A 14,144-nucleotide genomic window follows, 5' to 3' on the forward strand; every position below is an offset into this window, starting at 1 on the left:
TAGTGCAAATCCTCTTTTAAATAACACATAGCTTCCGATCAGCGTAAAGGACATAGGGTATATTTCTTTATTGATGCTCAGGCATCTAACGACATTTGTATTGACTCATTAATAGAAACAAACAGCAACATGATGATTAGTTCCTCCCCACATAGTAACTGAAGTGTTTCAAGGTAAATTTAGAGAGATATGAGGCAGCACAAAGGCTTACGATGAGTCGTTTACCACGCAAACCACTCGCGACTGAAACAGGTTGGTTCAAATGGTTCTGAGCACTATGGGACTCAACTTCTGAGGTCATTAGTCCCCTAGAACTTAGAACTACTTAAACCTAACTAACCTAAGGACACCACACACATCCATGCCCGAGGCAGGATTCGAACCTGCGACCGTAGCGGTATTGCGGTTCCAGACTGCAGCGCCTAGAACCGCACGGCCACTTCGGCCGGCACTGAAACAGGAAAAGGGTAAGTGACAGCTGTGCCCTCTGTCACACAGCTAATGTGGCTTGCGGAGTGTCGATGTATATGTCGATGTCATCTCTCTCAGTGAAACTTCATTAAACCCCACGATTCTTTAAAGAATCGAACTCCCTGGTATAAAACAGCTTGAGACATGTGATTATTTCACAAATTAGTTAATAGTTACATATTTAATGTTAAGCATATAAGCCACAAAAGTTCGGAAAAGGTTTGAAATTACTTAAAAATTTGTTGGAAGTCGCTAAAGTGCTCTCAGTCCCAAATACTGGATGAATATACACTGATCAGCCAAAATATTATAACCAATGCCCAACGTGACATGGATGCCGCCTGGTGGCGTTGTGGCACGTGACACGGTGACAAAAGCATACAAGCGAGCGGACACGGACATGATATTACCATAGCGAAGATATGGGCTGCAAACGGAGAAATCCATTGAAATAAGCGATTTTGACAAAGGATAGATTATTATTACGCAGAGCCTGTGAACGGATATCTCGAAAACGGCGAAGCTGGTCTAATGCTCACGTGCTAGTGTTGTGGGCACATACGGAAAGAGGTAGAAGGACAGTAAAACTACCACTACGTGCTAATTGGTTGGACGTCCACGTGGGGTTCAGAGGCTTGTGTCCTCTGTAATGTAGGATGGACGGTGATCTGTGGCATCTCTGCTGAAAGGGCACAATGCTGTTTCACGCACAAGTGCTTCGGAGCAGACCGTTCATCGTGCATTGTTGAACATGGAGCTCCGCAGCAGATCACATATACAGTACGTGTTCACTTGCTGATCCAACGACATTGTCAATTACGACTGCAGTGGGCACGGGAACATCGATCGTCGATCGGTCAGTGGGAACTTGTTGGCTTTTCGGCTGAATCATATTTTTGCTACAGTAGGTCAATGGTCGTCTCCACAAACGCCGCCATCGGGGTGAACGACGGCTCGAAACGTGCAGCGCGCCACTGACGCAGGCTGGTGAAAGCAGTATTATGCTGTGGGAGACATTCGACTATGCTTGCATGGGACCCGTGGTAGTAATGAAGACACACTGACAGCTGCGAACCACCTGTGTCCCTTCATGCCTGATGTCTTCCCCGATAGTGATATCATCTTTCAGAAGTATAAATGTCCATGTCTCTGAGCCAGAATGGTGCTACAGTGGTTTGAGGAGCGTTATAGTGAAGTCGCGTTGATGTCTCGGCGACCAAATTCGCCTGATGTGAACCCTAAGGAACTCATCTGGGTCACTATTGGCCACCATCACCGCCACGCAAATCAGTGGCCTGTAATTTATGCGAATTACATGATCTGTGCGTAGACATCTAATGCCACATACCTCCATAAACCATCCAGCAAACTGTCGAATGCCTGATACGCAGAATCAGTGATGTGTTTTGTTCCAAAGACGGACAAACTAGCTATTAAGCAGGTGGTCTTAATGTTTTGGCTCATCAGTGTAATCTGGAAATTTGTGCGCCGTCACTTGCGCTGCCTCAAGACAAACACACACTTCATAACTCTAATATTTGTCTTACTGTTTTAAGTTATAAGTTAAGAAGAAGAAACTTTCTTGGTTACAGGGGTGTATTTATTACTTATTTACTAATAACGCGTTTCGCCTGATTAAGATATCTTCAGATTGGCTGAATGTTAGATAGTGTTAGGTACCTGGGATGCTATCTATTATTCAGCCAATCTGAAGAAACCCGAATCAGGCGAAACGCGTCTTTGGTAAATAAGTAATAAATACAGTCCTGCAACCAAGACTGACTGTTTCTTCATCGTATATTACTGGTTGGTGGTACACCTACCAGTACTGTTTGTTAGAAAACCTTTAACATAACAGTATACCTATTCATGGGTAGATAATGACAGCAATTTAAATTTTTAAATTCTGTTAATAATTACGGGAAATATTGAAAATGGAATTTTCCTTGCCACTGGATATTGGAAATTTGTGTTAAGTTCCCATGGGACCAAACTGCTGAGGTGATCGGTCCCTAGGCTTACACATTACTTAATCTAACTTACGCGAAGGACAACAGACACACCCATATTCGAGGCCTTTCCACTGGAAGCCTTAAGATACGCAACCTGCAACCGGTTCCGTGTTTTGGGATAGTGGCTTAGTAATATAGACTACAATCGTTTATCAGTATGCTGTTCTTTCGAGGCCTCTCAAACGCCATGAAAAAATGAAAAAGAAGCAATTTCCGTAATAAAAACCATTGGTCCCTTACTATCTCATTAAATAAAAAAGCTGTGTAAAACAGTTATAGCCTTTAACTAAATAGAAAATACTTCGTATTGTACATGGTGTTTCGTAAGAGGGTGCAAAAATTTAACAGGACACAGAGGATGCTCCACTGAACAATTTCAGTAGGGAACCTGGGTTCAAAGAAGCCAGCTTAAAGAGATAATAGGAATAAAATCACATTCTGTGTACATTTTTTATTTACATAAGTTAATTGCAAATAGCATTATTGACACAATGAACGCACCCTTTGCATTGTACCTTACAAACTGTGGTGAAACTGACGGCCATCAGCCTCAAAGCAAGCATGACATCGCCGAACAGGTTTCTGGCACACCCTGACGAATATCCCTGGTGTGTTTCGGATCGTATCACAGGCAGCTACAATTCTGCCATCTAATTCTGTCCACTGGGGCTTCATACACAAGTGACTTTAGATATCCCCGTTGGAAATAATCACGATGATCCAGATCAGGCTGTATGACGTGCATATTTCTATTGTATATTGTCAAACCACAATTTATGAAAGATGTTTATATTTTATTAATAGGATTAAGTAGGAATAATTAATACTTATGTTGGAAATAATTGTGGTAGCAGGGAATGTCTGCACCAAAGTATTGTTGGCAGGAGAGACCGCACATTGATATAATTTTAAAAAAGGGCGGGAGAGACCGCTTATGGATACATTTTAAGAAAAGAGCGGGAAGGACTGCGCATTGATACATTTTGTAATGGTAGCAGGGATTGTCTGCACCAGAAAGAATTGTTGGCAAGAGAGACCGCACTTTAGCGTTCATAGGAAGTCAGTCGTAAACGAGATGTGAAGCGAGTCGGTAGCAGGTCTGAAGCGAGAGGTTGAGAGGAGCGGTGTGCCTGCAAGCCACCAGTTATGATTTACGAGAGATTATAAACGGATGTACAGAGACATCAGCTAACTATTATCGTAAGAGGAACTAATATTATTGACTTATTGTTTTGAGAAACTCAAGGCTACTGAAGATACGTTTGCGCAATGCTAGTTGTAAGATTATTGTAAAAAGTAAGTCCCATTTGAACATTTGTAAAATCATTTCATTCAGAATATAATTAATTTTTGCCAGCAATATTGCATTACTGATTAAAACATTGGCTCTGAGCACTATGGGACTTAACATCTCAGGTCATCAGTCCCCTAGAACTTAGAACTACTTAAACCTAACTAACCTAAGGACATCACACACATCCATGCCCGAGGCAGGCATAGTGCTCAGAGCCATTTGAACCATTTTTTTTGAAACCTAGATTATGGATGTGATATGGCATAGGTCATCCTTCGATCCATTGTGGAACTTGGAAACCCATTCAGGGAATATTCGTTCACATTTTTGTTGAACGCAGTTGGTTTTTACCATCCTGTATTAAAACATTTCCTTCTATCAATAGTGCAATTTATAAACAATGTTTTGTGAGTAGAATAAAATTGCCAAAGGTAAAGTTAACTGCATCTTCGGCGTTATTTTACCAGCTAACTAAAAATAGGAAAGCTTTGAACCCCTTCCACTAAATTTAGTTAGTGTTAAGATTCTTTTACAGGGAGTGCAGTGGAGCTGACGCTGAAATCATTAAGTATTTGGTTATATCATCGCTAGTCTCACTGAACTCTTCTGAATTCTACATGTCATGTGTGGTCTGGCGTCTCCTTACCAGCAACAGGTCCCAGGTTCAAACTAGTCAATTCCCTAAAAAACACGCTCAGAGCGTCGTTGCGCGAAAGTGGTAGGGAGACACGATATAGAACAGACACCACGCAGAATGTTAGAATAATATCGAATAAATTCATGACATCATACGGAGTACAGGAATGAAATGAAGTGGTGCTCTTCGCAGAAGACAAACCCGCATTTGGTTATCCAGGCAGCCTGACAGTGAACTAGTGAGAGGATAGTGAGGCGTGGCGTGGAGTGTAGTGTGCGGCCTACCTGCGGACGCAGTGTGCGGCGGTGAGCACGTAGTCGCCGTTGAGCAGCGAGGCGCCGCATTGGAACCGGCCGTCGTACACGAGACGCGCCACCCACGGGTAGCGGTTCACGCCGGTCGGCCGGCCCCCTACGATGCGAACCTCGTGGTTGGCCACACCGCACTCTGCAACAGCCGGCACACTTGCTTGTACTGTACAGTAGCAGCACCAGGCGACAGGCCTTTGTAGCCAGGCGTAGGACAGGCGGTGAGGACGCGTCACAGCAAACCAGTGCTTCACATCTCATGGCCCACAGGTGAGGCCGTCAAGCAGGTACCAGGCCAAGCTGCGTTCACTGCTAACGTCATTTGTGACTGCGAACAGTTTTACCTCTAATAACGCAGGTATGGAAGACGCTACACAAGCAGAGCTAGCAACTGTTACTACTTAGTTCTTCTAACAAAAAAAAGAAGTTGGCCAGGTACGAGTAGGACTCGCTCTCTGAGGGTTGCTGACAAACTTATGTGTATAGATACTTCATCCACCCCAGAAGTCCAGAATATCGTCGATTTTTGCCAGTAGGCAAGATATCGGTCCCGGGAATGTTTTAATTTTAAGTTTCAAGTCGGATTACGAGTGTCATATAACTCAAAATAAACAATTTTCTGATGTTTTCCTTTACTTGCACTATTTCTTGCAAAATTTCATTATTCTAAGTAAACAGTAAGTACCTTACAAGTTTCAATGAGTGAGTTTGCAGATATCAAAATGTGACAGAAGACTGTATCTTTTGATTGCAAAGTCTTACAAGCTTAATATTTTTACACCTTAGTATAAAGGCATTAAAAAACAACGTTGTTTTGAAGGCCAGTTGTTAGTATGGTTACCACCAAAGTAATTTTTCCACAAGACAAGAGGTGTACAATCACTTCAAAAGTGGTATGTAACCTTAGTATGTAATTTCGGATTTATGCGTCTATCCATTCCTGAGGAAAAGGGCCCTAAAATAGACTGTCAAAGAGACAAATGACAATTTTTTTTCATGTGATATAATTACAAAGTCACAATTTCCGGATTTTTTCTTTAGTTTTTCTGTGAAACCCTGCTCCTTGCCAAATATCATGGTTCTAGGTCAACGGGAAGTACTCTACAGGTTTTGATGTGTTAGTTTTCGAGTATCAAAATATGTGACATTAATGGCCGTATCTTTTGATTGCATTGACTTAGAAGCTTCAGTTTTTACCACCGCTAAGAAACCGTAATCCTATAATGTGACATCAGTTTCAACTTGATAATCTACCCGTGTCTGAGAAAATTGGTTTTAACAGTCGGACAGACGGACAACAAAGCGATCCCATAAGGGTCCTGTTCCTACCGACTTAGGCACGAAATTCTAAAAATTAAGTAGTATCAGTAAAATCAAGTGATCCCTCCGTTGTTAAACGCTTAATTAATCCTTTTGCTGGTGCATTTGTTTTTTCTTGTAGCTAATCAAGCAAAATAATTTTTTTAGACCGTATTAGGATTGTGTTCAACTGACTTTATTAAATTTTTGATATTTTTTTATGTTTTCGGACCAAAAATATGGTGGTAAGTATTATTCCCACTGCCCTTTTGTGAGCTGTTTTGTCTTGCCGTTACACAAGTTTCGAAATTCTCTTGATGACGTAAAACACTCGCAGCGTCGGATTTGAAAATTTTGCGATTTCCGCTCGCTCCCATAAGTATATTAATACGTATCAAGTCACAGTACAGCAGTAAGTACTGTAGAAACGAAGCAATGTGTTTCACCTTCACAACTGACAACAGCAGTGACCTCACGAGAGAGAGAAGCAGTTTTACATACCTAGTACACCGTGCTACCACAAAATGTCAGAATCATCCACAGGTTATAACACATAATCCCATGAGCGTAGTGAAACATTTAAATAGTTCTAAGTTTGCATACCACAGTCCACATAAAGAAATATCACTCTTGAAGTAGTTGTACATCTCTCGTCTCGTGGAAAAATTGCTTCGATGGTAACCATACTAAGAACCGGCCCTCAAAACAACGTTATTTGATGGTATGTATACTTCCCGCGACCAATGAAAGACAAAATAGACATTTAGCAACACCTAAAAGCTATACTTCGCAACAAACAGGAACTACAGGTGGTGCCACAAATACTACTAGTTGCCAGCAGCGTACAGAGATGGTATGATGTATTCCTGTGAATGCAGTAAACAAATACAGTTGGTGGTAAATATGTATCCCGTTGCCCACGAGAAACACACGACTTGGCATACTGATCATTCTTACACTAGCAATTTTTTTTAACTCTACCTATAACGTAGCAATAGTTTTACATACATATATGAAATACCATGGTATGTATTTTTCAGTTTTCCTATTTTTTCCCCAACATGCTGAAGGATACTGTATCTAATGGAAATGACTACGAACTAACAGTATAATCGTTTTATGCCTAAATGCTAAACTTATTTATCCATGCCTTCATTGTGAAAAAGTACCCTTATTTCATTTTTAGAATTTGTTTTTGTAATTACCAAACCTTTTGATTCATGACATTCGTTTTGGTTTCCCAGTCAGCTTCTCCGATTAGTGAAATCGATTCTATTCTACTGCGTTTAGAACTGTTTTCTCCAATGTCGAATTTTTTGTGCCTCAGGCAAAGTGGTGACTTTTGTACCACAAATAATATAACGGAACTAATTCTGCATTTGTTCTATAGTAAGTGCCAAGTTTTCTTTAAGAGGAATTTTTAACCGAAACAGCTTCAAAATTCCTCTACATAGAGAATTACGCTTCCAGCAGATAGAAGCTACCAATAGTCACATATCTTCGATTGTGAACACTTCCACTATAATGTCCATCGGATATTTGGTTAGTGCACTTGCTATGAAATTCACGAAGGTTGAGACTAAGAGCCAAATTTGTAAACCTCACAGCTTCTCTTTTAAAAAATTTTTTCCTCAAAGGCACGGCATCTCTTTTTTATGAAACGATGATGCTTAAAATTCTGAGGTTTGAATAGAGACCGTTTTCCTGTACTAAAGACAAATGAACTAGCAGAGTACTGTATTTAAATTTCCTTCTTTGAATCGACGGTACAAGGAAATCGCGTCAGAATATGAGATAAACAAAGCCCTAAGAACTGATGAAGTCTACTCGTAATTACTTGAGAAATGGGGTGTAACTTCTCACTTACGAATGTAATGTATTTTCTGCCTAACGAGATCAGTTTGTGAGCATGATAGTTCAGGACACAGCAAGCCTGTGTAGACTGAATGTGTTTCTGATGAAGAAATAAATTTAATGATACGTTTGTGAAGCTCATTTTTGGAATCGTTTCGTGGTGATGTCTAGCTTAATTTTCATTACTTACGTTTAAAAGTTACAAACAATACACCATAGCACTATATTTTCAACTAAGAAAACTCAATGAATTAGGTAAACAAGTTGCAGCAATTAAATCAAAGTACACAGTACTCTTTTGTCGTCCAAAAAAGTGATGTCTATACTTGTGGTAGTTACCGCTTATGCAGTTACCCGGTAACATACTCAAAACTGTTTGAACCAAATCTATTTACATGCCACATTAAGGTTAAAAAGAAAGAAATTTATCCGCTCTGTAAACTATAATTTCGGGTTCGTTTTACTTTCTATCAACTATTGAAATATGAAATACTGAAAGGTTTTCGCTCAAGTCCTCTGGTACATTCCGTCATTAGGCACCATAAGTTTTCAGTCAAACATTCACATAAATTGTTAAAGGGCTAAATCATATTCGATTGACTATAAAATATAATTATTTCTAGGCTGACGAATGCGTCAGAGCCTGCTAGGAGTCATCACTACCGTGGGGCTAGTACTAGAGAACTGTTACTTAATAGGAGAGTCATGGAAATATGCGCTCCCAGTGTGCTCTTATACTCGTAGATGTCTGTCACTCCGGTAGAAGACACAGGGAAATGTGAACTCCTAGCATGATCTAATAGAGGACCGTTACCCTAGTAGGACAGTAATGGGAATGTGTGCTCCTAGCATGCTCTGCCAGAGGTCTGTTACTGAAGTAAGACAGTAATAGAAATGTGCACTCCAAACACGCTCTACTACAGAACCTTTACTCAATTATTAGTCATGGTAATGTGTTGTTGGACTGAGACACATTCCAAAGTGTATCATCACTTGGGGTTCTATTAGTTCTTCATGTTCTACTGTTCATAAGTGGTCTGTTACGATCGTATCGAACGGGTTGTGGATCATATCATACAGAGATGAAAGTTCTGGAAATTCATCCTCGCATTGTTGGTGAGGGTCTCCAAGATATACTACAAAATTCTATTACTTTTAACTTCATCTAACTAATTTTCTTTCATGAAATCAGTCAGAAATGAAAACATTTCGCAGCTATCTTCTCCATCTGGGTTTTCAAAGCTTCAAGTTTTGTCTTAAGACAAAAGCCCATTCTCGTTTAGAAAGATGATATCATTAAGACGTTGAAATGATACGTTAAGAGCATTCAGTTTCTCATAAAATGTTGGTCAAGTAGCACAGTATCTGTTGCCTTTTTTCGTCAAGAAACAGAGCCGAGAATGTAGGACTGCTGTTCAGTAGGAAAAGACGAGGTTCATCCTTCAGCTCCACAATGAAATGAGGCAACCAACCTCGAGGCAACCAACGTAGTTCCGTGTGCAATAGAAGCGTATCCTGAGTGGAACCCATGTCATTACAAACAATGGAAAATAGCCTACTGTTTAAAGGTCGTGAGCCGTCGGTCTGGTAACGCGCGCCGCGGAATTTGAATCCCCGCCAGACGTCATGGTGTCTGCTCCATCGTGCCATAAGCTGTGGTGGCGCACGCCTCCTGGCGCGCATTTAGTGTGAGGGCGCCACAGTGGAACATGTGATTCCAGCGGCCAACAGCGGCGCCCGCAATACTTAAGCGCCTGCCTCTCGCTCAGCCAGCCCCATTCACCTCCAGTGTTTTTTCCCAAGGGCACCCTCTCTCCCTTCTCTCCCTCCTCCTTTCCTCCATCCCTCCTCTCCCCCGGTCCTCCCCAACCCCCCTACCTTCTTTCCTCCCCCCCCCTCCCATCTCCTCTGGCACTGGCATCTACACCCTCTCCTCCCCTCTCCCTCCAGCCCTCCTCTGCCCCTTTTTGGCAGGACCCCGGACTCATACACGTATAGTGAACTTTTGCGCGCTGGAGATCATCGGCTAGTGTTTGTGTGTGCCGTCGTGTTCGTGTACCAGTGTTTCATCGTTTGTGTTCCATCGTTCGCGTGTGTCGTCTCTGTCATCTCTGTGCGTGTCCACGTTTCTGAACGTTTTTATTTTGGACACTGCGCCCTTGAACGGCTCTGTGTGTTTTAATTTTGTATGTCTACGTTTGTATATCCACCATGTCTGTTTTTCGATTGTCTCCTTTTGTATCATTAGTCATATCTGTAGCCGAAGAGCGGTGTAGTATGCCGCTGCTGGCCTACCTGTATCAGGTGTGAAAATAACGATAAAGAAAAAAAAAAGCTCAGCCAGCCAGTCTAACCTCGCGTAAGTTTCTGGACACATCGCTTCGCCTTAGACAGCTTATTTACTTACTTGTTCTGTGTACGAGTGGACGTGGTTGTCTTGTTTTGGTTCGTACTCTGTTGTCCTTGTTGTGTCTTAAGGTCCTCCTTTGGTCGTGTCCGTCCTCTCCTGTTGTGTTGTTGTTCGCTGCCCACTCCGCGGGTCTTGCCGCGCTTTCCGTCACTTCAACCCCGAGACCGTTTCGGTCGCCGTTGCAACTGTAGGGTTCGGCCTTCTATCGATTTGGGCCCTTGTTGAAGATCTTTGTGTGGATAACTTTGGAGGTACGCCGGCGGCGTACAAAAGCTGCGAAACAGGCTTTTGGGCAGTGAGTGTGTGATGTGTGGTGTGCAGAGCGAGTCGGCCGTGGGTCTGGGTGGGGGTGGGGGGTGGAGTTCTGAATGGTGCACGAGAGAATGTAGGCAGTCTGATCTCTTGTAGGCTTAAGGAGTGGACGGACGGCAGCCATCCTGCCCAAGTTAAGTAACTTCCGTGTATGACTTAGTCTCGCTGTTCCCCTTCCCCCCCGCCCCTTCCCGGTGAGGCTTACGCAACCATTACTCATAATTAATAGCAGCTGTTTAAAACTCATTTGGTTGGAAAGTGATTAGTGAGTTTTGGCTAACTGTAGCTGCCTGTTCAGTGACTGTTAATTGTTTTTAAAATTTGTAATTTGCTGTCTACTGAATGACAGTGGGTTCATAATCAGTTGCAGCTATTTAAAGATCATGTGCTTAAAATCTGATCACTATATCTTGTCTAACTGTAGCTGCTTATTCAGTGACTGTTGATTGTTTTTTTTTTATTCTGTATTTTGCTCTCTACTGAATGATAGTGGGTTTATAGTTAATAACAGCTATTTGAAAATCATTGTCTTAAAATCTGATCAGGGAATTTCGGTTAACTGTAGCTAACTATTCAGTGACTATTATATTTTTTTAATTCTGTACCTTTTCTGTCTATGGGGTGACAGTGGGTTCACAATTAGTGGCAGCTATTTAACATTCATTTTACTTAAGTCTGTTCAATCAGTTTTACTGTTGATTGTTTTTAAGACGCGTTTGACTTGAAGAAAGACAAGCTATGTATTAAAGATGATGAACGCTGAAGCAGTTATGTGGCAACCCTATTCCTTCCATTGAGGTACCCCAATCTCAAATCTTCCTTCCCGAAATCCTAGTCATTAGGTAGTGCTTTCATAAAATTTACAATACTGACAGCATCGTTCAGCACATTACTGACTTCTGGTTATACTTCTTTGGATACCAATGCCCTCCTGTATATCATGCACTGTGTGGATTTTACAGAAGGAGAAACAGGACATCCTCTTGCCATGAACCCCCCTTTTAAATTCCAATAAGTGCTTCCATCGCATCGCGACATATACGAACACAATTTATCTATCACAGATTGTTCTCAGCGAAAAAGGAATTCACAAGGAAGAAAATAAGTTTGCCTGTGGTCCTCTTTTCCACCGATTTGAAAAACGGTGAGTCTTTGTGCATTTTATTTTCATAACAGCTGCATACAAAAACAATAAGCTAGGAAAGATTTCCGATATCAGGACTGTCGTCAAGTTGCAGGGCGAATTTTAGGCTTTAACGAAGACGTGGTAGCAATTAACTTTACATGTGAGAGGCTGTCCCATCAATGCGGGGAGCCTCGGTATCTTCTGAGAGTGATATCGACTTCAGATTCTCGCTAAACCTTTCTCCATGCATGAGTTCGCACATTTTGACAGCTGAAGGAAAGAGTAATTTGTCAGCAATAATGTGTGGTGTTTCTGATTTTGCAATTATAGTAACTCATATCTGTTTTTTTGAGGAATGTGGCACTTCCTTTTAGATGTTGCTTATCACACTTAAAAACTTCTATGCCTTTCCTTACATAGCCTGGATATTTGGTCTGCATGTGTTTCTATAGCTTTATAGACTGCAGTTTATCGTTGGATAAAATCTCCAAACAAAAACACAATTCGGTCGTTCCTCATTATTCAAAAAAATGAAAGTAAAGCCTAATGTCAGATAATCAACTTGATATTTACGCACATTGTTTATAAGTTTAGAACTAACGTTGCTGACGACGACGAAGGAAAGCCTATTTTGATCAAATTCGAATATTTTCCCTTACTAGAACTGCTGACTTCCATAGCAGACGAGACATTCGGTGAATCACTTCTATGAGATCTGTTGTTACCACTGTAAATCACCCAATTAGTAATGGTAATGGCGGAACTTGTGTCAATTTACTTTAAATCCGATTAACTATTTCGACTGAACACGCACTTCAATTTAACTTCTAGCTAACTCATGTAATGCCTTTGAATAGACTCCGGAAGCCTCGATGAAATCGAGTGGACAGTCACACTGCTTGAGATCAGCCATGTTTTCTTGCAGCCAGCGTTGCAAGAAAGTGGCGGTTACATTATCCATCAGTTTATTGTCATTAATAGTTGTTAAATGTTTGGTAGGTAGCTAACTATGCTGGTGATTTTACTCTCGACTTCTCAGCATTCCTGCTAATTATCAACGAGGGAGCTTCGTAACTTGATTCATGGAAATGACCTGATACTACCAATATTAGTGCACGGGAAGTCTTTTACTCAAATAATACTAAACATAAAAATTTCAATGAGAGCCGACCATTCTTTTCATTACTCCAGTGCACCTCCTCCGCCCTGTCCCCCCTCCGTTCTCTGGAACCGTGTCCCCCCCCCCCCCCCTCGCCCTTTTGAAGACAGTGACTCTAGTAGAAGAGCCATCGAGCCTTCAAGCATTTGTGGGATTTTGATAATGTTCCTTCTAAATGCTTAGTTGGCCAATATCTCTCCCAGAAAGTGGAATATCTGTAACATGACATTTCCTAACTGTCCCTGAGCACTGGTCTTGTTAGTGCCCTTGCGCTCGTCCTGTTCGCCATTGTGGGCATTAGAACCATTTTTCTTTGTGCTGAGGATCGGGGCTGGCGTGGCTTTTGTTAAGCCTGTAAGTGATGACCAGCCAGAGATCCTTCTCAATGGGATGGTGCCAAATATTACCAGCCTGGCTTTAGGTCTAGTCACTTTCCTACAGCCAAGGGTGTTTTCCAGGACATATTTACTCTGATTAATTTGACACCACATTCATCCATTTCTCAACCTTAATTTCACTGTGAAAATTGAGACAAAAATCGTTTATGTATTTTCGAAGAAGTCTTGTTTGCGTTCCATTCAAACACTTGACCAAATAATGATACTACACGATAAAACAGATGCTGTGGTTGAGTCCCACCGCTCTGGAAACCATGGTCTCAATGTCTATGCACGAAAAGGATTTTGTACAGGCAGGGTGATCAAAAACAGTCCGAAAAGCTTGTAAGAATATTGCAGAGTAGATTATTCTGATAAATAACTGCTAGGAAAAAAATTCGATACGTTGCGCCGTTTCCAAGTTAATTAGATTTGAAGTGCCACTGAACGCGCAAATTCGAGCAGCCCGCCGGAAACATTGTCAAAAAACGTCGTCTTCGTTTGGTTTCCTATAACCAAACAAGAGAGCGACATAAAAATTGGACATGGGACGGCAGTAAGGATCGAGGCCGGGCAGTCTAGTGCGTTATCATCTACGCTATGAGAACAACGGACACTAATTGTATCTGGCGGGCCGCTTGAATTTTTCGCGCTCAACGGCCTGGGTGGATAGCGTCATTGCTATAATTCAGAAACGGAACAATATATCGAATTTTTTTCTTAAGTCACTTCTCAGCACAAACTAGTCTCCAACAGCCTTACAAGCTTTTCAGAGTTGTTCTGACCTTTCTGTAGAAGCTAATCTCAAGGTGCTCTACTGACTATTTCACGGCTGTTGATGTATTTCGGTTTAAGAAAAAAGTAGTTTTGTATGTAAAGTATCCT

At 41.5% G+C, this 14,144-nt stretch overlaps 1 protein-coding gene across 1 annotated transcript in view; it reads right to left on the reverse strand.

Moving 5' to 3' along the window:
• LOC124612855 (trypsin-1-like) overlaps positions 1–14,144 on the reverse strand; it is a 110,680-nt gene that overhangs the window by 31,393 nt on the left and 65,143 nt on the right. Inside the window, exon 3 of the mRNA XM_047141284.1 lies at positions 4,699–4,861. Coding sequence (XP_046997240.1) covers positions 4,699–4,861 — 163 coding nt within the window. The remainder of the gene's footprint in view (positions 1–4,698; positions 4,862–14,144) is intronic.

The sequence above is a fragment of the Schistocerca americana genome, chromosome 4 (genome assembly GCF_021461395.2).
Source record: "Schistocerca americana isolate TAMUIC-IGC-003095 chromosome 4, iqSchAmer2.1, whole genome shotgun sequence".
Taxonomy (NCBI): domain Eukaryota; kingdom Metazoa; phylum Arthropoda; class Insecta; order Orthoptera; family Acrididae; genus Schistocerca; species Schistocerca americana.